A 26488-nucleotide genomic window follows, 5' to 3' on the forward strand; every position below is an offset into this window, starting at 1 on the left:
GGGATAAGTCTGGCCTCTACGACTGGGTGATGAAGTGACTGCCTACACAAAGCTGTCCCGAGAGTGAAGGCTGACGGCAACCGCATCTCTGAAAGGCCTTACGGAGGGCAAAATTCCATAGACCAGGTCATTTCATAACCCCAAATGCCTCGAAATCCCAATGCCATTGTTTTCTACACGTGGTTTCAGTCTATTTCCACCTTAAATCAGCGCATTACCATCCTACTGTGGGGATTTTAGAATTCCAGAATCTCTCTCTCTCCCTCTCTCACACACAGCCATTTTGGCATGGGATTAGATTAAGTCGTCTCAGCAGCTCTGACCCAGTGGCCTTCCCTTCCGCGGAGGGGCTGGGGGAGGGGCGGGAGGCCAGCAAGCCGGTGCACTAAGTCGGCGGCTGCCCTTGGAGGAGAGATGATTAAACGCTGAGGTACAGTAATCAGGCTGGGATTGTCCCTGCATCTGCTCAGCCGGGCCCTGATTAGCCCCAACCTAGAAGGCGTATGTTAATCTCAGTTTGTATTCTGGGTCATTTCGATTAATTAAGCAACAGGAAGCCCTTCACATTCTACATTAAAGGTTGACGTTCTTTTTTGTTTTTCGGAGAGACCCTGTACAGTCCTAGCAGTAAGTCTCTTGGCTTTGTGCAGCACTTTTCAAAGCCCTCTTAGACCCACTGCCTCTCATCTGGTTTTTGCTCAGACCCTAGAGAGCAGGCAGGGCAGGTGGTCCTCCCTGTCGCAAATGATAGGCAAGTTCCTCTGGCAGAACCATGGACTTATCCTAAAGGCACATAGTAGAAAGTCCTGAAGATTTAAAATACCCCAGTCTCTAGAACCCCGTTATTTCAAAGCCATTAAGAAACCTTAGCATTCATTCAGTTTAGTAAGTCCCTTTCTTTTTCTTTAAACTCAAAAGTAAACAGATAAAAAGTTATATATATATATATATATATATATGCATATATATATATATACATATATATATATATAAATATAAAAACTGAACACAGAGCAAGAGAGACTGAGTGGTCTTTGCCCCAAGATGACTGAACTGTGGCAAAGCCACGCATCCAGGCTCTCGATCGGGGAGTCTTTCCACGCACCCAACCACCCTGACCGGGGAACAACAGGCCAGTGGGGACCTGGAAAGTGGAGGACTACCCTCTCTGGGCTCATTGCTGCCTCTCCCCTCAGGCCTCCAGGCAAGGTTTACAGAACTGGCCAAACTGGGAAGAGGCCAAAGGTGCCTCGGGAGCCACAGGTCCCAGCACAAGGATTTCCTTGTCCGACAGCAGTCAGACGAAAATCCCTGGAGGAACTGCTGGCTCCGGGACCCCATTTCCCTGTAAAAGACGAGACCCAACCCTGCTCATTCCTCTCCCGCCTGGGTATCACATACTCAAAACACACGGTCAAACACACTCCTCCCGGTGTTCCCCAGGGCAGAAAGCGGCAATTACATCCCTCCAGTTGCTTAGGCTGAAAACCTTGCAGTCATCTTTGACTTCACAGGCCAAGTGTCAGCAAATCCTGTCAACTTCCCCTTCACATAACCTGGAATTCAGCCACTTCTTTTTGCTGCCTCCCTGGACAAAATCCTATCATCTCTTGTCAGGACTACATTTAGAAAAAAAAAATTATTTTATTTCTTTTATTTTGGTGAGAGAAAGAGAGAGGGGCATGTGTGCGGGCGACAGAAGGGCAGCGGGAGGTTAGATTAAGCAGACCCCATGCCCAGCACGGAGCCCCAGCACGGAGCCTGACGTAGGGCTCGACCCCACAACCCTGAGATCATGACCTGAGGTGAAATCACGAGTCAGATGCTCAACCGACCGAACCACTCAGGTGCCCCGCCAGGACTATGTTTTATCTTCCTTCGTAATCTCCCAGCTTCAGCCCTTGTTCCACTGTAGCCAGAGGGATCTTCTCAAACCTCCACATGACTCGATGGGTATCAGGACAGCCTCGGAGGAGGCTGGCTCTGATACAGCTCACAGGCTTCCTAGCCAGCACCCTTCAAAGGCCTCCATTCAAGTCAGACGACCTTCTCGGGGAGGACAGCAGGGAGACTGACCTCGGAGGCGGCCAGCCTTCTACTCAGAGTGCTCCAAGGAGACCCCCACAAGGTCCGTTCTTCGAGGGACCTGCTCATCTCACCAGGGCCATCATTTCACACAAGGTGATCGTCTGTGTCTTGCGTTTCCCCCTTTGAGGAGAATCTTGATTTTAACAGAGACTTCATTTTGAAAATAGGTAACACACAGAGGGCATGGTAAAAAAGGTACGAAAAGGGTAGAGAGTTGAAAAAAGTCAGTCTCCCTCCCAGAGGTAACCACTGTGGCCAGTTTCTTGGCTGGCCTGTAGCCCAGCTGAGACTGTGCATTTGGAAATGTGTGTATGTGTGTCTGTGTATCTTGAACAATGCATTGTTCAAATGGGGAAGATACACAGACACACATACACTCTTCTGCCCCTCGCTTTCTCGGGATCTTTACTTACAAGTATGAAGAGAGTGGCTTTATTTTATTTTTTTTTTAGTGGCTGCCAAGTATTCCATTTGTATGAAGGTGCTTTATGTTTTTTTCACGTCAGCTGGGTCATGTGCTGCTGTTGTAACAAGGTTTGAGGGATGCACGTGGTGCCCAACAGCGTGAGCCCCCCAACAACACGCTTATGAACTACAGAAGGATCTGGAGGTGCTTGATTTTGATTAACCAGCACTTGAACGACTCACACCTTGGCTTTCCGATCTTTTGCTGTTGTGCCAAATGTACTGCATTTCTCAAAATGCAAGGATGAATACCAACGAGGTGACTTCTTAAGAGATTTTAAACCTTAAAATTTCCTAGGTGCAGTAATGGGGAGACTCCAAACTGGTCTGCTCAGCCCAATTCCTTTCAAGATTCAAAATCATCTACCTCTAGTGGTGGGATTTAAGATTAAGGCACGACAGGGGAATATACTTTTGGGCAGATATTTGTCTTCAAGCCCCTTAAATCATATTACATGGGTGGCAGATAAGGCCATCACCTCATAAGCCTGGTCTTGTCTTCTAATATAAGTGACCATGTGCTCATGTTAAGGGGCTTGGCCTTGTCTTCTGCAGAACAGGAGGCCATGAGGTTTATAGTGGTCTGTCTCTGATGGTGGCACCAGGGGAGGCTTTGTGGTAGACCATGGGCGCCAATGAGAGTAACTTTAAAGGTCAGGGTCACAGCCTTGCACACTCTGAATTTATCATTCATGAGCTGATCTACTCTATTTCTGACCTCTCCCGAGGTAATGAGTTTCATCACTTACCTACTGTATAATGGAATACACATACATGTGGATGTGTGGATGTGCATATATGCAATTTATTTACTTAGGGGAATTCATGTACTTTCCTCAAGGCTAACTCTTTTAGGGGCGCCTAGGTGGCTCAGTCGTTAAGCGTCTGCCTTCGGCTCAGGTCATGATCCCGGAGTCCTGGGATTGAGCCCCATATTGAGCTCCCTGCTTGGAGGGAAGCCTGCTTCTCCCTCTCCCACTCCCCCTGCTTGTGTCTCTTTCTATCAAATAAATAAATAATATCTTAAAAAAAATGATTAACTCTTTTAGCACTCTGTGATTTGATGAATACATCTGTATATCAGAGTTAGATAAATCTTCTTGAAATATTGTTTGGCAATGGCCATCCCATCCCACCAAAAAAACCCACAAAACAAAATAAAACAAAACAAAAACCCCCCAACTTTTGATGGCTGTCTACTACGGGAAAAGTAAAGTCCAAATAGTCACTGGTCTGAAGGATTACAGCAGCCTTTCCCACACTCCCTATCCTCTCTTCATTACAACCATGCCTGTCTCCTTAGTGTACCCTCACTGCCACATGCCGGTCTCTGGACGACCCCTCTGCCTAGCAGCATGCCCTCCCAATGTGAGTCCTGTCCTTCCAACAACTTCCACATCATCCGTCATTTCCTGGAGTCACCCTGGATAGAAGAGCCCACCAGGTTTTTTTCCTTCCTGGGATTTTACTCCCTCCACCATTTGGCACCAGCTGTGTGCTAACCCGTTTCCAAGTAGTTAGTGCTGTTCTCTGTATAATCCGCTTGCTTAGATTCTGGAAGGACTGCTCTTTAAATACTGAGCAGCCTGAACATAGTAGATGCTTAATAATTAAATAGGACTATAGATCGCGTTCCTCGTCATTTTCAGAAACTTGGTCACATTCCTATCAGCCTTGGCCTCCACAGACTTGGGACCTTTCACTCTGCTCCCCGGGGCGGTGGGATTTTCACAAGACTCTCAAGGCAGCGTAGCTGAACACTGTAAGGTAATTCAGGCGCATTGTGTGTGAGGGTAAAATAGGCTGTTTCATTTCTATGAAACGCTTGCCGGTCAGAGACCATACGTGACTCTTGGCTCTGCCACTGAACGGCTTGTGAACCTCGCTTTCCTCAAATGTAGAATGGCGGCTGCTAATCTCACAGGGCGGCAGGGGGCTAGACGCGCTGACTTAGGCAAAGTCTGGCACCGTGCCTGGCACACAGTAGGTGTACCATCAATGTCAGCTCCTTTTCAAAGATGACTTTGAATAAGAGGTTTGATGAAGTCTGGTGGGGTCACAGGCGTCTGAATGAAGCTCTCAGGAAAGAGAAATGAAAGCAGTGATAGCACAGATCTTCTTTCTGCAGCGATCTGTTCCTGCCAGGAAGCACATCATTCGCCAAAGGCCTTCACAGATGTAAAGATTAGAGATAAAAGCCCTGAAATCAGGGCAGATGGACTGGCAGGCAGCTTCCTGTCTGAAATGCAGCGACGGGCAGAACTGGCACTGCGGCCGCACGAGGCCATCTATGGACTAGCCGCCAACTCACTGTGCGGGTAAATAAATAATCCAGGCGCAACCACTGATCAATGGTTGGAATGTTACATATGCGGTCAGGGGCAGGAGGATATGATGTCATCACTCTGATAAATTTCTCAGCCCCTCCAGATAATACCGAGATAGGCGCAAGCGTAGCAGAGCACAGAGTTACCGGCCCGGCCATGGTCACCCAGAACCAGACTGCCCTGCCCCCACCCCACCCCGCGACAAGATAGAGCAGGACAGACAGCCTCAGGAAGAATGGGCCTTTCATTTGCCCTCACAGTCTGGGAAACCTTTGGGAATTGTTGTTTGCTGAAACCGAATCTTTCAGCCCAAAGGCCTTCCAAGTTGGTCATGGAAATATCTTGAGCTGGGGGGGAAATATTGATGGTTGTGAGAGAAAAAGAGCTAAACAAAGAAATTTACAAATAAGTACAACATTTGGTGAGAGAGAAAGAATTTTTTAGAAAGCTATATTGACTTATTTTAGAGAGGGAGACAGTGTGTGCTGTGGGGAGGGCCCAGGAAGAGGGAGTCCCAAGCAGACTCTGCACCTGAGCTCGGAGCCCGACACATGGCTCAATCCCATGACCCTGAGACCACAACCAAGAGTCTGATGTCCAACCAACTGCATCACCCAGGTGCCTGAAGAGAAAGAATTCTTTTTTTTTTTTTTTTAATTTACTTATTTACTTGACAGAGATCACAAGTAGAGAGGCAGGCAGAGAGAGGAAGAAGCAGGCTCCCTGACGAGCAGAGAGCCCAATGCAGGGCTCGATCCCAGGACCCTGAGATTATGACCTGAGCCAAAGGCAGAGGCTTTAACCCACTGAGCCATCCAGGTGCCCCGAGAAAGAATTCTTAAACCCAAAGTAAAAATTTACAGTAAAACACCTTCTGTAGTTAATGGATGTGAAAGCTAGCTACGGGTATCAGCAAAAATGTTAGCTTAAATGGGGAACCAGAAGACCGTATCTGGAAAGGATAGGAATTAATAAGTAAGAAATAAAGCCATGAATTATATTACCTAAGTAAGTTCTGCAGTTTTTAAAGGGCCATCAAGCATTATCTTCAGGTTTTCAAGGGGTGACAGGCAGGAGTCCTTTAAAGACAGAAGTCCTTTGAAGTCTTATTTGCAGGCTTGAAAAAGAATTTACACCAGTGACTGATGTCTAAGGCAAGCCACTATTATATGAAGAAAAATAGGCATTAGGTATGTACTGGTATAGAGATGGGAGAACGTGAAAGGAAATCGGGAAAGAAGCTAGTTGAGTAGGTGAGTGGCAGATAAAGAGGTTGAGAATAACAAATGAGGACCAGATAGATGGGAAGAGGACAGTCGCAGGACAAAAAGGGGAAGGTCATGGAAAGAATGAATGTCAATATCAAATGAAAAGGTGATCCAGGGAACCTTCCTGATACTAAGACAAGAAGGAAACAAAGAAAAAGTATTTCTCTCCCAGTCTTTCTGTTTCTGTTATTTTAGCTGCTTCTGGGACATTTAATCTTTCTTTTCCGTGTTTTCTAAGTCCATGGCTTTTGGGTGCATTTGAGGGATTTATGGATTAAAATATGTATTACACCTGAGAATACATGAGTATTCTCATGAAGCTGATAGCAGCCTTACAGGTACCTTGGTGTAAGAGGCACTTCTTGGCATACACGTTTTTCTCCCTTTTGGCTAGACAGTGTCACCCCTCGCTTGGAAAAAAACACTTTCTGTGATAACTTTCATAGCAGAAATTCTTTCCTTTGCCTGATTTTTCAGACCACCAGGAAATTCCTCTTGCCTTCATCCCATAAGCTAAATGTTAAAACTTTTACTTTATTAGTAAGTATATTTCAAAACATTTTGGAGGTACAATTTTACAGTTTCCCTTTGAAACTACTGGAGTGTCCAGGAACACTAATGAAGTCAGGGTTTTGTACTTTTGAACCACTGTGGGGTACTAACCTGCAGGCTGAGCTCCCAACGTAGGGCAGAACATGCTGACTTCGTTTGAGGTGTGCTGATCTGCCCAATAGGGCTTTAAACTGAAAACAGCAGGGGACGAAAGTGTTCAATTAAAGTTTGTGGGACATAAAGTCAGGAGGACATCTGACCTGACTATACGGAGAAGGACAGGAGATGCCTAGTAAAATCCAGAAGAAATCCCTGGGAAGAAGGGGGACACTCAGGGTCCCCAGAGTCTGTGCTCTAGTGGACAGAGTATGAGCAATATGTAAAGTGTAGATTTTTTTTTTTTTAGGATTTTAAGTAATCTCTACACCCAGTATGGGGCTTGAAATAACCCAGAGATCGAGTCACATGTTCCACTGGCCGAGCCAGCCAGGTGTCCCAAAAGTGTTGATAATTTTAAGCAGAAAGAAGAAGAGGGTAGGGAGATGGAGGAACTGGGTGGTGTGCACTAAGGAGGGCACCTGATACAACGAGCACTGGGTGTTCTATACAACTGATGAATCAATGAACTCTACCTCTATGTTGGTTAACTGAATTTAAATGTAAGTCAACTAAAAGAATTAAAAAAAAATAAATAAATAGAAAGCAGCGCCAAGAGGATAGAAACCTCAGGGGAAAGTCAGCATGCTGAGTTTGCCGAAATCTGGTGTCGGAATGAACGTAAGAGCCAACCAGGAGTTACCCAGCATTAGGAATGGAGATTTATTTATTCTTCTGTTGTTATTTTCAGTTTTATTTTAATTAGGGAAAGTTTCAAATAGGCACAAAAGGAGAGAAACTAGCCTCTCTCTCAAGGAACCCTCCCTCGGCCACCCTCACTTCTTTTAACTGAATAGGCATAGATTGAGCCAGTAAAGCTTCCAAAGATGTCTACTATTTTCAACCCCTCACATTTAGCACAATCTGTAGAGTACCATTTAGAAAACAAACACACACTAAAAAACTGTAAGAGCACATAAAGAGCAGAATTAATTGGCTTTTAGCAGTGAAACACCTAAAGACAGCAGGGTGGAAAGTAGAAATAATAGTTATGGGGTTTGGTAGTCACAAAAAGAAATCTATCTCAATAAACTTCATTTTGTTCAACTGTTTATCCTGCCTTTCCTCCCTGGACTATATTTAGCATAAACAAATTGATAATGGAGACAAGTTCTTTACAAAAGAATTTCAGCTTCTGCCAGAAAGGCAGAAGGAATGACAACACTAGAGGACTCTCCATGTGTTATCTCTGCACAAAATCAACGGCTAAGACCATTCGGTGGCTGAAAGACGGAGCGGAGAGCGGAGGGCTCTGCCATCTTTGTCGGACGCCACACCTCTGGAACCCTATCCTGTGGCCGCTACCTTCTTTCCCCAGAGAAAAGCCCCCATGACGTCTAGCCAGCCACAAAGAGTCTGACAACACTGAACTAACTTTTTTTCTCTCTTTTCTTTTTTTTTTTTTTTTTTAAGATTTTATTTATTTGTGAGAGAGAGAGTGAGCACAAGCAGGGGGAGCGGCAGGCAGAGGGAGAACCAGGCTCTTCGCTGAGCAAGGAGCTCGATGTGGGACTCCATCCCAGGACTCCAGCATCATGACCTGAGCCAAAGGCAGAGGCCTAACCGACTGAGCCCCCCAGGTGCCCCAACACAAAACTTTCAAGAAGCACAGAGCCAGATGGTCCCCTGGAACGTGGTGCGGAAGGGTGGCCACAGGACTCTGCCTCCCTGTATACCCTGGTGCCCAGGGTACACAGCCATCCTGACAACTTCCCATGGAGGGTTTTACAAACCCTTCAGTAACCATGCTAGCACACAAGGAGGATGTACAGTCAGCTCTCACTTGAGCCAAAGGGAGGGTCCGCCATTTCTCTGATATCTCCCCTCTAAACTGGAATTTATGATGTGCTTTTCTTGTAGCAGACTTACTTTCCTAATAATGTCTTCCTTATGCTAATATGAAAACTAATTTATATTCCTTAAGTCCCCAGCAGCTGGGTGGAGGGTGGAGGACATGGTCCAGGCTTACATTGGACTGTGGAGAGAAACCCTATAAGGCTCTAAAATGTGTCATGACTAATCTGCGTGACAGATAATCTGGACATGGCAACTGAGAGTTGACTATATTTACATTTATAAAACGGAAAACAACTCTGTCTCATGGGGCTGCTGTGAGGATAAGGAGTGTTATATTTACATGATTTAAGTTCTGGAGAAAAAGAACAAGGTCTAAATTTGAGGTAGTTTTGTTATTTCACATAGGTTTCCTCTCGGGAGTCAAAGCTACCACACAGTGGCTACCAGAGGCAGACAAATGGAGGAAGCAAGATTCAAGATCCTGCCCTTGGTCCCGAGAGTTGCTAAAAATGGAAGGTACCACCAGCTCAGGGGTCCACGCCCGAGCGCGTCTACACTCCACTTTGTACACGAAATGAAGAATCTGTGTACACACCCTTGGCCCTTGAGCATTCACATGTCCTCTTGTTAGCCAGAAACCTCTCCAAACAGCAGGGCCGTGAAAGCTTAAGGAAGGAAGACCAGGAAGCAGACCAGCTGAAAGTGGATCTTCCTAAAATTCAAGTCCTTTCTCATGGTTAAAATTCATTACTATTGGGATGCCTGGGTGGCTCAGTTGGTTAAGCGGCTGCCTTCGCCTCAGGTCATGATCCCAGCATCCTGGGATCGAGTCCCACATCGGGCTCCTTGCTCAGCGGGGGGCCTGCTTCTCTCTCTGCCTCTGCCTGCCACTCTGTCTGCCTGTGCTCGCTCTCCCTCTCTCTCTCTGACAAATAAATGAAATCTTTACAAAAAATAAATAAAAGAAAATAAAATTCATTACTATTATTTTGGGTGTATGTGAGGACATGAGATTCTTGGAGGAAAATAATTTTTTTAAGGTGGGAAGACAAAGATCACAATCTAAGTAATATGGCTGGAAGGAGTTGTTCCAAAAACATCCAGGCAAATTCCAAATTCCCTTTTTCCCTTCCAACAAAGCTGAAATAGAAACTCCAAGGCTGGCTAAAGCAGTCCAGAAACCATTTCAAAAGACTAATCTCTGATGCCATGCTATCCAGCAGAACTCGCTGTGGAGACGGCCATGTTCTACTTGTGCGCTGGTCAGCACGGTGGCTGCAGGGCCCATGAAATGTGGCCGGCAGGGCCAAGGAGCTCAATCTTTCCTTCGGCTTTAACTAAACAGCGCGGCTCTCAAACCTTTCCCGAGCTTCCGGTGAGCCACCTCCACAGGACAAACATGCCTCAGCCGGGCACATGCTGCAGAACACAGTAAGAGTTGCCTTTGTTAACTGGAAACTCAATCTGAAACTGGATGCTTTGCCATCACCTAAAATATGTTTTCCTCACATTTCCCTTATTTATATCACGGGGGTCTTTTCCCCTTTGCTGCTCTACCCCATCAACTTATTTTAACCACCACCACCCCAGGACCCCAGGTGAGGAACTCCACCAGCACTGGAGAAAAATGCAGCGGCCTCTGCAGTATAGGACTGTGAGCAGGACGGAGAGGCCGGGCCGGGCAAAACCGGCAGAGTGGCCGGACGCCGGCTTCAGGAGCCGATCTGATAGCACGGCTGGTCTCACAGAGCAGTGTCTCGGTTTCCAGATTTAGACCCCATCAGTGATTTTCAGATCCAATTGCCAGCTTTAGAACGGAAAAGATGTGTTTATCAATTTCACTCTGAAAACACCATTTAGCCTCAGAAAATCTCTAAATTGGGGCCTTTCTAATGATGAAGATTTGGTGTAATTATAATGTCACAGGCAATTGTGCTGATAAAGCAAAACCAATATGTCTCCTTGCTGGGTCTTTGCTCTCAGTCTGACCAACAGGAGGAGAAAAGAGGCTTTGTCAGGAGCAGATGTGCAGTGGGAGGCCCCGGGAAAGCAGATCTGTTGAATGGAGCAGGTGCCACTTAGACATTCACTTTGCTGACTCCAACCACAACCTCCCCTTCATTCGATATCCTGTTCTTGGCAGGAGGATGGGGAGAGAGCATCATACAAAAAGGAAGCATGTTTATCCTGTTCAGATTACGGCTCTGCCGGGCTGCTGCTGCTGGGTTCTGCACATTTGCTCTTTATTAAGCAAATGGTAGAGCTGGGAAGTGAATCCCTGGATTTACACAGGTAACCTGAGAGCCAGAGGGCCCCAAACCAGACTGGCTGCTACGTACAAGCTATCAGAGTTAATAACAGTACGCTGACATTCCTTCAAAATCCTAATGGAAGCATAAATAAAAAGAGGAAAGTCCACTGTTCCCAAGAACCTTAAAGACTTCACTCTGAAAGAGCTTTTCCTGTCATGATATTCTGGGTTCTTATGTGAACAGTGATCAATCCCCTTTTCACATGCTCAGTTAAAACCTACTTTTTCATCCACATATTAAATAGAAATGACTCCAATTAAAGCTGACCAGTTATGGCTCTGGATTTGGTATGCCCCCCCCCCAAAAAAAAAAAATCCCTTTACAGATTATTACCTGCAATGACAGGCACCAAGATTCTGCAGAATCATCTAAGACCAGAATCTGTCTTTCGAATACAAAGACTCAGAAAGATGTGGGGACCTAAAGGGAAGGAGAATGAGATAAGGACACATGTAACTTGGCCCTCATGACACTGGGGACGGAGAGGAGACGTCTGTCCGTCTGCCAGGTGGCAGACACCTTCCTGGGAACCTCTGCGCTGAAGCTCTGGTCTGAGTCTTTTGCCCAGAATGTCCCTGGCTCACCAAATTCCCCCAGCCAAGGGTACCGGAGACAGTCCAACTCAGGAGTTGTGAAGGTATGCCAGCCTGGCTTGACAAGGTGTGCTAATTCCCTCTGGGGCCCTGGGGAGCCAAGTCTGGAGGCACTCAGCTTTTAATACGGAAAGCACCGAAAAGCTACCTCGGAAGGACACGGCCATGGCGCAGATGAATAATAAGAATAGAGACCAGTGTGTAGTGGCCTGTCATTTCACTGTAGAGGCTCTTCCTTTCTGTGATCCTTAATTCTTCAAGCAGCAGAGCCTCGATTAGCAATTTTTGGCATACCGATGATGAATGCCTGAGGCCACCCTCGTTTATAACAGTCTACGGGAGACGATACACCCCATCTGGACGAGCAGACTCGGCAAGGAGAAAGAACAATCTAACCATCACACTGACCCTTTCAAGAGACAGTCCTGGTCCTTCTGGAGGTATCCACCGATCAGCGTTTTTACTGGAGACCAAGGCACCCAAGAGCCCTGACAATGAGAAGCCCCTCTGGCTGCGGGGGCTCTGTCTGATGAATGACAGGAAAGACCTGGTCACTGCGGAGAACTGGACCTCAGTTTTGTTTCTCTAGCATGCCTGAGGGACACAGTGTGCTTTATCAGGAACAGAGGCCTTCCGAGGCAGGGATTCTCAGGGACTGGGTCTCACACTGCTCCCTCCAAATGGAGGCTTCCTGGACCAGATCCTAAGACTGTGTCCCAGAGGAGCTAAAAGCCAACCCTCTGAAGATTAGTTTCCTTCCCGTTCAGTCTGAGTGTTTAACAGCAGCCGCAGCAGTAACAGTAGTGAAGTCACTGCACGCTTACTGGTCCAGCCGCTAAGGGAGGGGCGCTAAATACTCTCTGTGGCCCCTAAAGTTACTGCGACCAACATATTTCCCTGGATGGGCCAGAACGGGGAGTCAGAAAAGCTGCCATTTCCCTCTGACAGCTATTCTAGAAGGGATTTTGGATTTTAGGCGGTAACTGTGAAGGGTGTCAGGAAGGAGGACAAGCTTCAGTGCTCGAAAAGGGCTGGGAAGGGACCCATCTGGGGCAGAGAACTGTAACTGTAAACCACTCTGGGTATTCTCGAACTGAGAGCCCAGTGTACATCTCTCTGTTCCTATTTCAGAAGCAGCCATGTTTTCGTTGTGAAATCTGGAATTCATCCAATAGTCATGGCTTCTTTCAGGCTCGTGACCCACCGGGCTCTGGATATTTGATCCTTTTGGGGGTCAAAATAAATCATTAAAGCGCCTTGCCTCAAGATGCCTGTAGCCAAGAGGAGAAATGTGCATTTGTAAGGCATCTGGGTGGAAACGCGTGCGGCCTGGGTAATACGTATAAAGAGACAAGGAAGCAGGTCTAGGTGTCTCCATTGCCCCCTGTCTCAGGTCTCCCTGCTCAGGACTCTGCCATGCACAAAAATAGGCCAGTTCTTCTTGCAACCCTTTTTCCAGCTGTTTACTGGTTGTGGATTACTGCTGTCACATGGTAGTGTTTTGTTTTTGTTTTCAGCAAAGCCAGGCTGTGTATGAGCAGAGAAGGTCAGTGCTCCCACGGCAAGGCTCGTGAGGTACTGGTGTTGTCCTTCCCCGTGCAGAGGGGGCCCAACTTGCCAGAGGAGCACAGTGTATCTGCTACAGACTTTAGATCGATGCTAGCCAATATAACTTTCTGCAACGATGGAAATGTTCTGTATCTGTGCAGTTCATCACAGTAGCTACTAGCTAAACATGGCTATTTACATTTAAAAAAATTTTTTTAAAGATTTTATTTACTTATTTCAGAGAGAGCACACGCGTGTGCAAGAACGAGCATGGGGGCGGGGTGCAGAGGGAGAGGCACCGGGAGTAGCAGACTCCTCACTGAGCAGGGAGCCAGACCGGGGCTTGATCCCACTACCCTAGGATCATGACCTGAGCTGAAGGCAGCCACTTAACCAATGGAGCCACCCAGGTGTTCCATACTTATTTACATTTAAATCTGAATAAATTAGAATAAAAAATACAGTATCTAAAGCCCCACATGGCTGTTGACAGCTTTAACAATGTGGCTGTGACTGAAGAATTAAATTATTATTTTAGTTAATTTTAGTGAACTCACATTTAAATTCAAACACAAATCGTAGCTACTGTATTAGAGAGCACACCTCTATATCTTGGGTTTTGATGACATTTATTTATTTGCCTCTGCTAAGATTTATCGTGACACTGACCTCTAAGGTGAGTAAAATCAGGCCATAACCACGCCTTAAAACAATCCTGCAAAACAGTGACCCACACAAAGAACAGTTGAATCAGATGAACAATAGAGACAATGGTTTTCCCTTGTTTTATATCTCCTTGACTTCCTTGGTTGGCTGGGTTGGCAAGAAAGAGTGAAGAGGAGGGAAGGGGCCCACATCAGGCAGTAGAGAGTACTGGAGAACTGGGTTTGGTTTCCAGTTTCACCATGTAGTTCCTGAGTGACCCTGGCCGAGTCCCAGCTTTAGCTGCCTCCACAAAAATAGGGCTCCCAGCTCTGTTCTAGCCACCTTACTGAGTGCAGATAGAGTAATGCAGAGGGTGCTTGCTTATTCCTTGGCAAGGGGGTTATGGTGATGGTGGTGGCCATAGTGGTAAAAACAGAAAAGGAAAGAAAGGAGAAAGAAAAGAAAATGATGGTGGTCAATGTGTAGAGTCAAAAAGCAAAAAGAGTAAAAGTGAAAGTTATATTCCTGGTGTGACATCTACCAACATGTTTCCAGAATTGTAACTATCCATTTCAAGAAAAGAGCTAGCTGACTTCAATAGGGAAGCGCTGTCTGCAAAAAAAGCGCGTGGTCCAGAGGACATCCAGAACATCCGGGACCCAGGCGCTGGCACCTTTTTGGAGGAGCAACACTGACATGTTTCCTACATTAAATTACACTGACATTTCCACTGAGTCTTCTGGGAACAAGTCCATATACTAAATGTGTCCAGAGAATGAGGAGCACAGAAAAAGGGAGAACGAGAGATGTATTTTATAGTTTATCACGATGAGGACTGGCATTTTCTCTCTTATTATTAAAGAAGAGCTGGATCAGAAGGACATCCAGAGAGTAATAACGGAGGACGGCGGTGGTGAGAATAAGGACAAAAGTGACAGAAGTCCCCCTTTCATGACGGAGATTGAAAGCCAACGCAGCCGTGAGATCTGAAGAGCGATTATGGCCTTGGGAGGAACCTGGTTGTATCAACTACAGCAAACTAGGCACTGGGAGAAAGCAGCAGCCCTCGGCTCAGGACGGTGATGGGACCAAATCCAGGAGTTCCTTCAACTTCCTTCCCTCAAGGCTATACCGAAAGAGCTTCTGATGTCACATTTTTGCAGCCTTTACCTCTGGCACAGAAATCCTTCAGCTGCATAAGGTGAGCGAATGGATTTACCCTGGAAACAGGGAAGCGCACCATACTCTGCATTCTGAAGCGCAACCGGGCAAGCTCTGGGGAAGGATGAAATTTGGGGAGTTGAAACTGATGTGGGCAGCTCATAACTGTTTTAGGTTTACTGCGTATCTATGTGCCAAGCACTACGCTAAGCACTCAACAGGAATCACTCTCTGTTCAACACTCCCACCAACCTCATGAGCATGGAACGACCATTAGCCTAATTTTAGGGTTCAGGCTTGGAGAGGTTAATTTGGGATTGGTAATGCTCTTTTAGAGTAAGCTTTTAGAGTAAGCAGCAAGGCAGCAGACCCTCCCAACTCTCTCGCCCTTTTTATTCTCAGCACTAGACCAGATAGCCACAAAGGTAAATGACCCCAGCCACCACTTCTGTAGCAGAAGCTCTTAATCCTTTGGCAGGTCGGGGGAGGGACGCAAGGGGAGAGGGGTAAGAGGGAGAGAGAAGGGGTTCTCTAATTTATTTGCACTTCTGATCAGAGCTATGGATCCCAGACAAGTACAAAAAAATAATTTTTTTTTAATTTTTTTTAAAGACTTTATTTATTTGACAGATAGAGATCACAGTAGGCAGAGAGAGAGAGAGAGAGGGGGAAGCAGGCTCCCTGCCGAGCAGAGAGCCCGATGTGGGGCTCGATCCCAGAACCCTGAGATCATGACCTAGAGCCGAAGGCAGAGGCTTAACCCACTGAGCCACCCAGGCGCCCCAAGTACAAAAAATTTATACAGAATCTCTTAGGGTCCAAGCCTCCAGGTTAAGGATGCCCTAATCTTCTTATGATACATATAAAGTAGGTTTCCACAGAGAATTAAAGCCCACGCATGCTGCCTCCTTCGGATCCAGCTACGTTCGCCTCTTTATGATCAGTGCAGAACAGACCTTTCTGCCATCCTGTCTCACTTGGGAGGCCTTGCAGAATAGGAATGTGTGTTCCGATCTCTCATGCAAAAACTCCACCCAGGAATCCTGCTCTTTTATCTGAACTTCATGTTTCTGTCCTCATCTGTCTATTCTTTTATCCCTTTTGCTAAAAAGATCAAATTTTTTAAAAAAGGTATTCCAATGAGCATAGTTGAGATTAAATTAAACTGGAGAAACATACATAGTTTTAAGTTTTTTGGGGGGGGGCACGCCTGGGTGGCTCATTGGGTTAAGCCTCTGCCTTCGGCTCAGGTCAGGATTCCAGGGTCCTGGGATGGAGCCCCACATCAGGCTCTCTGCTCAGCAGGGAGCCTGTTTCCTCCTCTCTCTCTGCCTGCCTCTCTGACTACTTGTGATCTCTCTCTCTCTCTCTCTGTGTCAAATAAATAAATAAAATCTTGAAAAAAAATAAAAGTTTTTTTTTTAATTGAAGATTTTATTTATTTATTTGAGAGAGAGAGACAGACAGACAGACAGCAAGAGAGAGCACCAGGGAGCCTGAAGTGGGGCTCGATCCCAGGACCCTGGGATCATGACCTGAGCCGAAGGCAGATGCTGAACTCACTGAGCCACCCAGGCACCCCTTTAAAAGTTTTTAATAGGGTCAAAGAAAAGTAGCCAGGTGGAAAGCTGAAGACATGTTCAGTGTGAAGAAAAGAAGAAGACAGAATTTTTTTTCTAAAGGAATTAAAAATTGATTTCCCTTGATTTGGCAGTTGAAATGGGTAGTACAATGCACACTGGGTTTACAGTGCAGCAAGATGCAGAAGGGTCTTTCAGTTGTAGGAAATTAATGCTGATGAATTTTAAGGGGGACCCTCAGGTAGCAGGGCTGCTGCAGGCGCCAGGTCAGAACAAAGAGGGGCATACTGCACGGCAAAGAAATGAGAAGGGCTGCTCTTTCTGTAGGTATAATGTTAATGCCTTGTAATCAGTTTTCATTTTCAAACAGATCCAGCCCTCTAGCCCATGTCTCTCCATTCAGGGCATGAGGAAGGTAGCTGGCCCCAGGTCCTAGCCAAGACAGCACAGTCAGTGTGGATGGTGTCTGGGTGTCAAACAGTGGAGAAAGATGCATTTTCCAAACTCTCTGGCATGGCCCAATCAAGGGCTGGAGGAAGAGCCAAAGGGAAGGCACAGTGTGGAGCAGAGGAAATAAATTAGCCACGAACTAGGTCCGCGCAGAAATGTATTTTCCCCAGAGCCCTTTCTACCACCCTGTTTTCTAGTTCCTAGAGACAGGTAGCAATGCTCAAAGAGCTCTGGCATAAACTGAATGGTGGCAGGAGTGCATGGACAGAAGCTTCTAGGGGGTAAGGAAACAACTCATAAGCTGGGTTTACTTCCTTGGGAACATCATCTATTCATCATCCCCAAACAATGTCCCTTGTTCTAAACACCAACACCCTCCCCTCAATCAAATGAAAATAAGAAGACATGTTCATTAATTGCAAAGTGATCTGCTCACTAAAAATACTAAAATGTGATAGCTGATCATCGAATGGTTCTATAATTTCCACCACTGGAGAACCAGAGACCTATAGGCTCCCCTAGGGTATAGCAAAGGGATGTGTGTGTGTGCACTCAGGCAGGCAGAGGGGAGGGCTGATGGGCAGGGGAGCACTTGACATCAGAAATCACCACAGGCTCCCTATAGCCATCAGGGACAATTGTGGCAGACGGGCACAGCGGCTAAGCTAGACAAAAGCAAGTGGCTTCTATCAGGGATGGGGAGAAAGCCCTGACATTCCCAAACTTATCTGTTCAACACTGGGAAACAGTGATCACTCTGTGTTTGTGGAATCACATCGAAAGGAGACAGCATCGCTGAGTGGCGTGGAGGCAAACTGCCTGAACTCAAATTCCACTTCCGCCACACTCTGTGTGAACCTGGCCAAGTTACTGAAACTTTCTGTGTCTCACCTTCCCCATACGTTATATGAGCAAAATAGTGTTTACCTCATAGGATTATTCTGAGTTTTAAATAAGTTCATGCATGTACAACATTTAGCAGAGTGCTTGCACATAGCAAGCATTATATAAATGTTTATTAAATAAATAAAATTAGTAAGACAATGGAATTGAGAGACAGAATGCAAGGTCAATAGTGGGAAAGAAAGCAGATTCCTAGTTTGGAGTACTCCGTAAGGGGAGTGTGCCCCACCCTCATTTTAGTACAAAAAATGAAATTGAAGAAGTTGGGGGGAAAAAGGGAAATTAAAATTTCAAAATGTAAGAACTGAGCCTCCCCAAAATTCTGTATGAACAGAATCGACAGCACGATTTCTTAATCTAGAAAGACGCACCTGGTTTGGTCTAACTACAGGGACAGTGTCTCCTCCAGCAACAATTAGTGTCTCATTCAATTCACTGGGGCAGTATTAAGAGCACTTGCTTCCCACTCCTGGTCCATCTCTGTGATAATGAATAGTCCCCACTTCCCCTGCCCTAGGGAAAGATGGGGCAGAAGGAGAGGAAAACACTTAAATTAGTTAAATGAAAATAAGACTTTAACACTATGTTAATTATACTGGAAGTAAAATTAAGAATAAAAAGAGGCTTTAATTCTTCTGGATTAACTTTAAAAATACTGTAAAGGTCACTCCCCCCCCACAAACGTTTTTTTGAATTTTGACTGAATTTTTTCCAAATATGGAGAAAGGCCTTTCACTAACTGCTAATAACACCACAATAATAAAATATTACAGTATAAATAACAAAACAAATAGATGAATGGAAATGAAGATCCACGCAAAAGACTCTACACAGTCTATTTAAGAATTCTGCATAAAATTACTAAAAACATTTTTCACAGAACTGGAACAAATAATCCTAAAATGTGTATGTAACCACAAAAGACCCCAAACAGCCAAAACAATCTTGAAAGAGAGAAACAAAGCTGGAGGTATCCCAATTCCAGATTTCAAGTTACACTACAAAGCTACAGTAATCAAAACAATATGGTATGGGCACAAAAACAGACACAAAGATCAGTAGAACAGGATAGAAAGTCCAGAAACAGAACCACGATTATATAGTCAATTAATCTGCAACAAAAGATGCAAGACTATACAATGGGCAAAACACAGTCTCTTCAAAAAATGGTGTTGGGAAAACTCCACAGCTACACGCAAAAGCAAACAAACAAACAAACAAACAAAAAACCAAAGGAGAATCCGGACCACTTTTTTTTTTATCATACACAAAAATAAAGTCAAGATGAATTAAAGACCTACGTGTGAGACCTGAAACCATAAAAATCCTAGAAGAGGGCACAGGCAGTAATTTCTCTGACATGAGCCGTAGCAACATTTTTCTAGATAGGTCTCCTGAGGCAAGGGAAACAAAAGCAAAAATAAACTCCTGGGACTACATAAAAATAAAACGCTTCTGCACAGGGAAGGAGGCAATCAAGAAAACTAAAAGACAACCTACTGAATGGGAGAAGATACTTGCAAATGAAGTATCTGATAAAGGGTTAGTATCTAAAATATATAAAAAACTTATAAAACTGAACACCCTAAAAACAAATAATCCAGTTAAAAATGGGAGAAGACATGAACTGACATTTCTCCAAAGACATCCAGATGGCCAAAAGACATATGAAAAGATGCTCAACACCACTCATCACCAGGGAAATGCAAATCAAAACCACACTGAGATATCGCCTCACCCTGGTCAGAATGGCCAAAATCAAAAACACAAGAAACAACAAACATTGGTGAGGATGTGGAGAAAAAGGAACCCTCTTGCCCCGTTGGTGGGAATACAAACTGGTGCAGCCACTGTGGAAAACAGTATGGAGGTTCCTCAAAAAGTAAAAAATAGGACTATCCTATGACCCAGCTATTTAACTACTGGTTATTTACGCAAAGAATACAAAAATACTAATGCAAAGGGATACACGCACCCTGAGGTTTATAGCAGCACTATTTACAATAGCCAAATTACGGAAGCAGCCCAAGTGTCCATCCGTAGATGAATGGATAATACACAATGGAATATTATTCGGCCACAAAAAAGAATGAAATCTTGCCATTTGCAAGAAAGAGTAATAAGTCAGAAAGACAAATAAGTGAAATAAGTCAGAAAGACAAATACTATATGATTTCACTCATATGTGGAATTTAAGAAACAAAAGAAATGAATAAGGGAAAATAAAGGCAAGATGCCTGGCTGGCTCAGTTGGTAGAGTCTGTGACTCCTGATCTCAGGGTTGTGAGTTTGAGCCCCATGTTAGGTGTGGAGCCTAATGAATAAATAAATAAAAAGGCAAACAAATAGACAAACAAAGGCGGGGTAGGGGGAGGAAAGACAAATCAAGAAACAAGACTCTTAACTATGGAGAGCAAACTGATGGGTACCAGAGCGGAGGTGGGTGGCGGGGTTGAGGAAGGTAAAGGGGATTAAGAGTACACTTATCAGGATGTGCACTAAGTAATGTACAGAATTGCTGAATCACTGTATTGTACACCTGAGACTAATAGAACACTGTATGTTAACTATACTGGAATTAAAATAAAAAACTGAAAAAAAGAAAAAGAATTCTAGATATGTTAAAAATGACATCTCAAATCAATTTAGAAAGGATGGATTTCAACCTTTTTGTGGAATAAATGGTACTGGAATAGATTATGCAGGGGAAAAGAATCAATTCAGATTCCTACTTAATATCATACTCCAAAACAAATTCCGGATATTTTACAGTATTTTTTTAACCCCCTTTTTTTTTTTTTTAAGATTTATTTATTTGTCAGAGAGAGAGAGAGAGAGAGAGCAAAGGCAGGGAGAGTGGCAGGCAGAGGGAGAAGCAGGCTCCCTGCTAAGCAGGGAGCCCAATGCACAACTCCATCCCAGAACCCTAGGATCATGACCTGAGCCGAAGGCAGAAGCATAACTGACTGAGCCACCCAGGCGTCCCTATTTTACAGTATTTAAAATAAAACATGAGACCACAGAAGAACTGCCATATAGATATTTATCTGATATGGGGCCTCCGTAAATGTAAAGGCAAAAGACAATAATTATGGAAATAAAAATGAAGGAACAAAAGTAAAATACAAATAAACTGAAGAAAAAAAACCCCTATTTCCAACATATATAATTAAGGGGGTTATAGCTTTAAAATAGGATACTTTCTTAGCAGCTCTGGTAAGAGGCTTAATGGGACAACAGTTGAAGCAGATGATTCCCATTATCTTTATTGATTAACTATGAACTATCTGTTTAGTTCCTCCCACCACCCCCCATCTAGCTTTTGGGAATAAAAGACAGCTGCATGAATATGCAATAAGATCTCAGACATAACAGCACCTCGAAGAGGTGGCCAAGGGTCAATACAGTTCCAATTTTTTTTTTAAAGATCTTACTTATTTATTGGACAGAGAGAGACACAGAGAAGGAGCACAAGCGTGGGAGTGGGAGAAGGAGAAGTGGGCTTCCTGCAGAGCAGGGAGCCTGATGTGGGACTCAATCCCATGCCCTTGGGGTGATGACCTGAGCCAAAGGCAGACACTTAATGACTGAGCCACCCAGGCGCTCTACAGTTCCTATTTTTAATTATTCTTGCTGTAATAGGAAGGAAGAAAAAAGGTATGTAGATCTGGTTGCCCGAAGATTGCTAACCATGGGTGTCGAGGTCAGGTGAGGGGTGACTCAGGGTCACAGGGCCTGCCTTACAGACTGCATAACCTTTTATATTAGGGTGTTGGGGTGGGGGATGGGGAGGCAAGGAGCGACTGTGAGAAGAGAAGAGAAGAGAAGAGAAAAGAAAAGAAAAGAAAAGAGAAAAGAAAAGAAAAGAAAAGAAAAAAGAAAAGGAACAGACAAGAAAAGATGTAAAGGAAGGCACTCAGGGAGAGGGCTTCTCTAGTTTTAGGCAATTCTACCTGCACTTCAATAAAAAGAAAGGCACCTGTGAAAACTTTCAATTGGACCAAATCATGAAATTCCATCCTAAGAGACCAAAGACCCATTTAGTGCTATCAAAAAAGGGAGAGCATACGTGAAATAAAATAAAACCAGTGCTTGAGTGTTGGCGGGAGCTGAGTCCAGACAAAAGGACACATGTTCGGGGAGCAAGGTCTCTGTCGATTCTGCCTTGGTGACCCACAATCAAACTTCTGGTGTGCATGCCTGGGTCGTTATCTTCCACTCGAAAAACTGTCCTCTCTCTCCCATTACCATACTCTCTCAAGCTCCACACACAATGGTTCTCCATCCCGGAAGACGCAGAAACTTCGCTTCTTCAGGCCTAAACAATATCTAGACTGCTCTCAGTTAAGTTGTCTGCTAATAGGATTTTTATTTAAATCATACTCTGGAATCTGGGGTGTATTTCTTTTTTCCCAGTAGTGGCATTTCCAAATAGCACCTTGTTCCTCTACCATCAGGTTCTTCCTGGTAATACTCTTCCTGTTAATAAACTTGGTCTACTGGCAGACACCATAAGGTTGTCATCACAGAAGTGACAAACTCTGGCAATAGGACACACTCTGTAAGAATGATGAAAAGAGAATTCTGTAAAAGTCTACCCAGATACCAAATCAGCTATTTACATGGGAGAGATCTGGTTCCAGCCCCAGAGTAAACTCTACAGCACTCTGGGTAAAAATGTCAGAAGACTGAAGGAGCATCAGAATTAACTGGATCACATCCAATATTAGATTCATTCTCTGGACTCCCAAAGGGAGAGATGAAATGACTGACCTTGGCCTAAAACTGCTGGGGTAAGGCGCAACTCAAGCGCCCAGTCTGACAGAGAAACGCTGCTCCAAAAAAGTGCTAACTCCAACTCTCACATCTTAGTTAGGCACATGTTGGCAGTCACACACTGGGGACGGCCTTCTTTGGGAACCGCTGGCTTTTGGGATGCAGACCAGAATTTTCTCTTACCACCAACACAATCAACTACATGAAATCAACACAACTTGATTACATACCCCAAGGCTACGTGGAAGAGGAAGCTTCTAGGAATCAGTGATAGTGGGTGTGGTTCAGCTTTACTGTATGGCGGAATGGGTCCACTGGGCCAGAGACCCCCAGGGTCCTTATACTTACCTATAAATTCAGTCTGAGAAGGTGAGACTGAGGAGAAGCCAGAACTATAAAGCTGTCTGTTCTCCTAAACCCCGACAGGTCGGTCAAGACCATTAGAAGGGATAACAGTCTCCTATCAAACTCACACAGAGAAGTATCTGTAGCTTTCCACAGGGAAAAACAGTAATCTGAACTTCAGAAGAGCGTCACAGAGCCAGATACCCTAGCTGTTCAAGGCAGATCAGGACTCAGAAGAGGAACAGCATAAAGTAAGGAAGTAGGGGTAGGATTCTAGCTAAAGAGGGAGGTTTTCGTTCAATCTACCTATGGTCCATTTTATCCCGAACACACATGGCTGTAAGATGCCCTTTAACCTGCAGTGTTCTGGCTAAGACCAAGTCTATCTCTGTCAGGGTTAGCTCATGGGAGCCCCCAAACCTACAGAAAAAGTAGGCTGTAGCTACAGTGTTTGATTTCTTGGCTTGTTTGTTTGTGTGTTTGTTTTTCAGAAGATGATTCTCAGGAGCCACAGGGGCTCTTTACATTTCCTGTGTTATTCTCTGGGTGAGAGACACAAGTACTTTCCTCTTCTCACTTCCAAAGGAGGACACAGCTTTGGGTCTTTCTTCAAAGACTTTTCCAAGTAACTTTGTTCACTTATAACGGATCTATCCTTTAAAAAGTGCCAGGAACTTTTCTCTCAGACACTGATATCATTAAGTAACTTTCTGTCTAAATAAGGCCGTTATTATTTATCCTCTTTTCAAGACTAAAAAGAAATCTCCAAAAACCATGGAGTACTTAACTTGTTCTACTTAACCTAATTATACATATAATTAATTTTATTTATTTATTTATTTGTTTATTTATAAAATGTGTATTTTAAAAGTTTAATGAACAGTCCCAGAGTGTCACAGAAGAGGGCTGGTCCTTCTCTTTGACCCAGACTTCTGCGGCACTTTCCCGGGCAGCCCAGGTCTGGGTAACTGACTTCCAGAGCCTGCTGAAATAGATCCAAAGAGCTGGGCTGAAGCTGTAAATTTTTGCCACCATATTTCTATGAACTTTATCCCTTTTGTTTATTCAGGCAATCACCAATACCCAGGAAGTCAAAATCCTGGGGAACAAGGGCAGTGTGGTGGCGTGTTATTGGCTAAATCGAGAGGTCCCTGGTGAGGTCCCATTTAACAGGAGGCAGACTCCAGGGCACAAACCAGAAAAGCGCCTTCATCACAGCCTGAGGGCTGACCCTGTGTGAGATGCTGGTGCCTTTCTTGAGATAGAACATTCTAACTTACCACAATGTACCGCCCATGGGAGGGTCTCTGCTATTGCAAAGGATACTGATCTACCCCATGGGAGAGTAAAGGACAAAATGCGCCCCATAGCTAATTTTAAAGTACCTCTCAGTCCTGTCACAGCAAAATACTTTTCAAATAAGCAATTCAATTAGATAGCCATTATCATGGCATTCCCCCCGCCCCAGAAAACCCCAAGTCTCCTACTCATGAAAGGAATCAGAGACTCCTAGAATTTCACTAGGCCTCAATTACCTTATCAATAAAGAAAACTCAAATCAAAGCTCAACCTCTTCCTGAAGGGTCTGCTGTCAGTCATGTCATGAAGGTTTAAGTGGAAACAGGGAAGATATTCAATAAAATATTTATGCTCTCTTACCATTAGCATCTTGGACTCCAGTAAGTGCTCCGACAGCTGCTGCGGTTTCCCCCGACAGGACGATCTGTCCCCCCCCTTGCAAGGTGGCCTCGGCCAGTGTGGCGACAGCATGGGCGGCGGCTTCACTGTGGGCACAGGAACAGCAGAGAGGGGGTTGTGTAAGTTGAATAAAGGCACAGCGCTGCAGCAAGAGAAACCATCTTCCCAACCCTTCCTTGGACTCCTCTATGGACTCAGTGGGTCCGAGCCTACCAGTGAAGATAGGAGTCCTGTGCTGCTGGATAGAGCCAGAGGAAATTTTTAAATGAGAACAGTAAATAGCCAGAGAACCCCCACGTCTTACAGATCTATAGAGCTAATGTGAGATATCCTTCAAATCTAAGAAATGGGTGTTTGAGGACGGAAAGCACTCATTACCAGTCTCTTCTTTATCAACACTGGTTGAGTGCTCGCCAGGAAGAGTGGGATCTCTGACCCACACTGACAAGGCAAAAGCCTTTCTGGTTGGCAATCACAAGGTTTTCTTGTTCTCTCTTCTCTTTATGGTAACACTAGGCAGATTATCTACAACTGCCCTTTGGTGGCAGAGGATGGACGGTAACATGAGGAGTCAACAACCTGACTCGCTATTTAATTAATATTAAATAATAACAATGTAGTTCATATCTATGACTTCAAATACAAAGTAATGGCTAACTAAGGCCCTAACATTCTGCAAAGTCTAGCTTTTCTCTTCATCTCAGGGTACACGTGGGCAGTGCTAAATTATTAAGGCTTGAAATTTTAAGTGATCACATAAGCCCAAACTCCTAGCTTCTAGAAACACAATGAAACAAAAAATCTCCCTTCACTGCAAAGCAAACACTTAGTAAAATAGAAAGATATTAGCCATCTGTTTATAGCGAGCCCTATTCTAGCAATTTGTATCCTATTTTTCTTTCTTTTTCTTGCTATATGCTTTTCTGAAATGCACAAATACCCATTTTTATTGATTCTATGATGCTACAAACTAGAAAATGCATCATTATTTTATGTGCCAGCAAGAAAGGAAGGAAAATGCCTGGTAACTCTAAGACTGGAGTACCCACATTTCAGAGATGTTAAAATTTGAAAGAAGCAGAAATTCAGCACCTCTTCTGGGAAAATATCATCTCCCACTTTGCACAGCTACTGAAGGAGTATCCAACGTGGGCATGGAGTAGAGGAGGTGGTGTCATGCAGTTCTGTAGAGGTGGGCAAAGTCCTGGGTTTGACACCGAAAAAGCCAACTGATTGAGCTTTGCCCTGAAGCTGCAGGCCCCAGCTTTGGCAGGCACACCTTACAGTCACGAGCTGTAGGTGCGACTGTGGGGATGAGGGGCCCTGGACTGGTTAGGGCAGACATGTCCTGACTGGGCAAAGCAACACGTACCATACTCAACAGCGTCACTTTCATTTAAGGTCAGCAGACAAGGAAAGCGACGGACATAATCACTTCCCTGGGGGGAAAGCAAGGATTCTAGGAAGCAGTAAAAGAAACCCAGTGGACAGAAAAGTCCCAATAAGTAGAAAATTCTTTCTTACTAATTTGCTTTGCTTTTTAGTTTTTATGTCTCTGTATTCAAAACTTATTTTTTTCTGATACTAAAATACATGTAGCTGACATGTTAGTTTCATTAAATATAAAAGAAACTTAAAAAATGTCATACAGGGCGCCTGGGTGGCTCAGTGGGTTAAAGCCTCTGCCTTCGGCTCAGGTCACGATCTCAGGGTCCTGGGATCGAGGCCCGCATCGGGCTCTCTGCTCAGCGGGGAGCCTGCTTTCTCCTCTCTCTCTCTATGCCTGCCTCTCTGCATACTTGTGATCTCTCTCTCTCTCTGTTT

General features: G+C 44.7%; 1 protein-coding gene and 1 non-coding gene across 10 annotated transcripts in view; both read right to left on the minus strand.

Annotated features, from left to right (window-relative positions):
* NRF1 (nuclear respiratory factor 1) overlaps positions 1-26488 on the minus strand; it is a 144821-nt gene that overhangs the window by 6750 nt on the left and 111583 nt on the right. For 6 of the 9 annotated variants that reach the window (XM_032869305.1, XM_032869367.1, XM_032869357.1 and 3 more), the window contains one exon: positions 24626-24750. In XM_032869305.1, the coding sequence (XP_032725196.1) occupies positions 24626-24750 (125 nt within the window). Of the gene's footprint in view, positions 1-11298; positions 11386-12205; positions 12262-18216; positions 18359-24625; positions 24751-26488 lie in introns of those variants that run through there. The other 3 variants (XR_004384040.1, XM_032869332.1, XM_032869339.1) reach the window with 3 other exon arrangements.
* Positions 2589-2692, minus strand: LOC116878948. The gene has a single exon (XR_004384920.1). It is a non-coding gene; the product is annotated as a small nucleolar RNA U13 (small nucleolar RNA).

This window comes from Lontra canadensis, unplaced genomic scaffold, assembly GCF_010015895.1.
Source record: "Lontra canadensis isolate GAN:19392208 unplaced genomic scaffold, GSC_riverotter_1.0 scaffold2, whole genome shotgun sequence".
NCBI lineage: Eukaryota > Metazoa > Chordata > Mammalia > Carnivora > Mustelidae > Lontra > Lontra canadensis.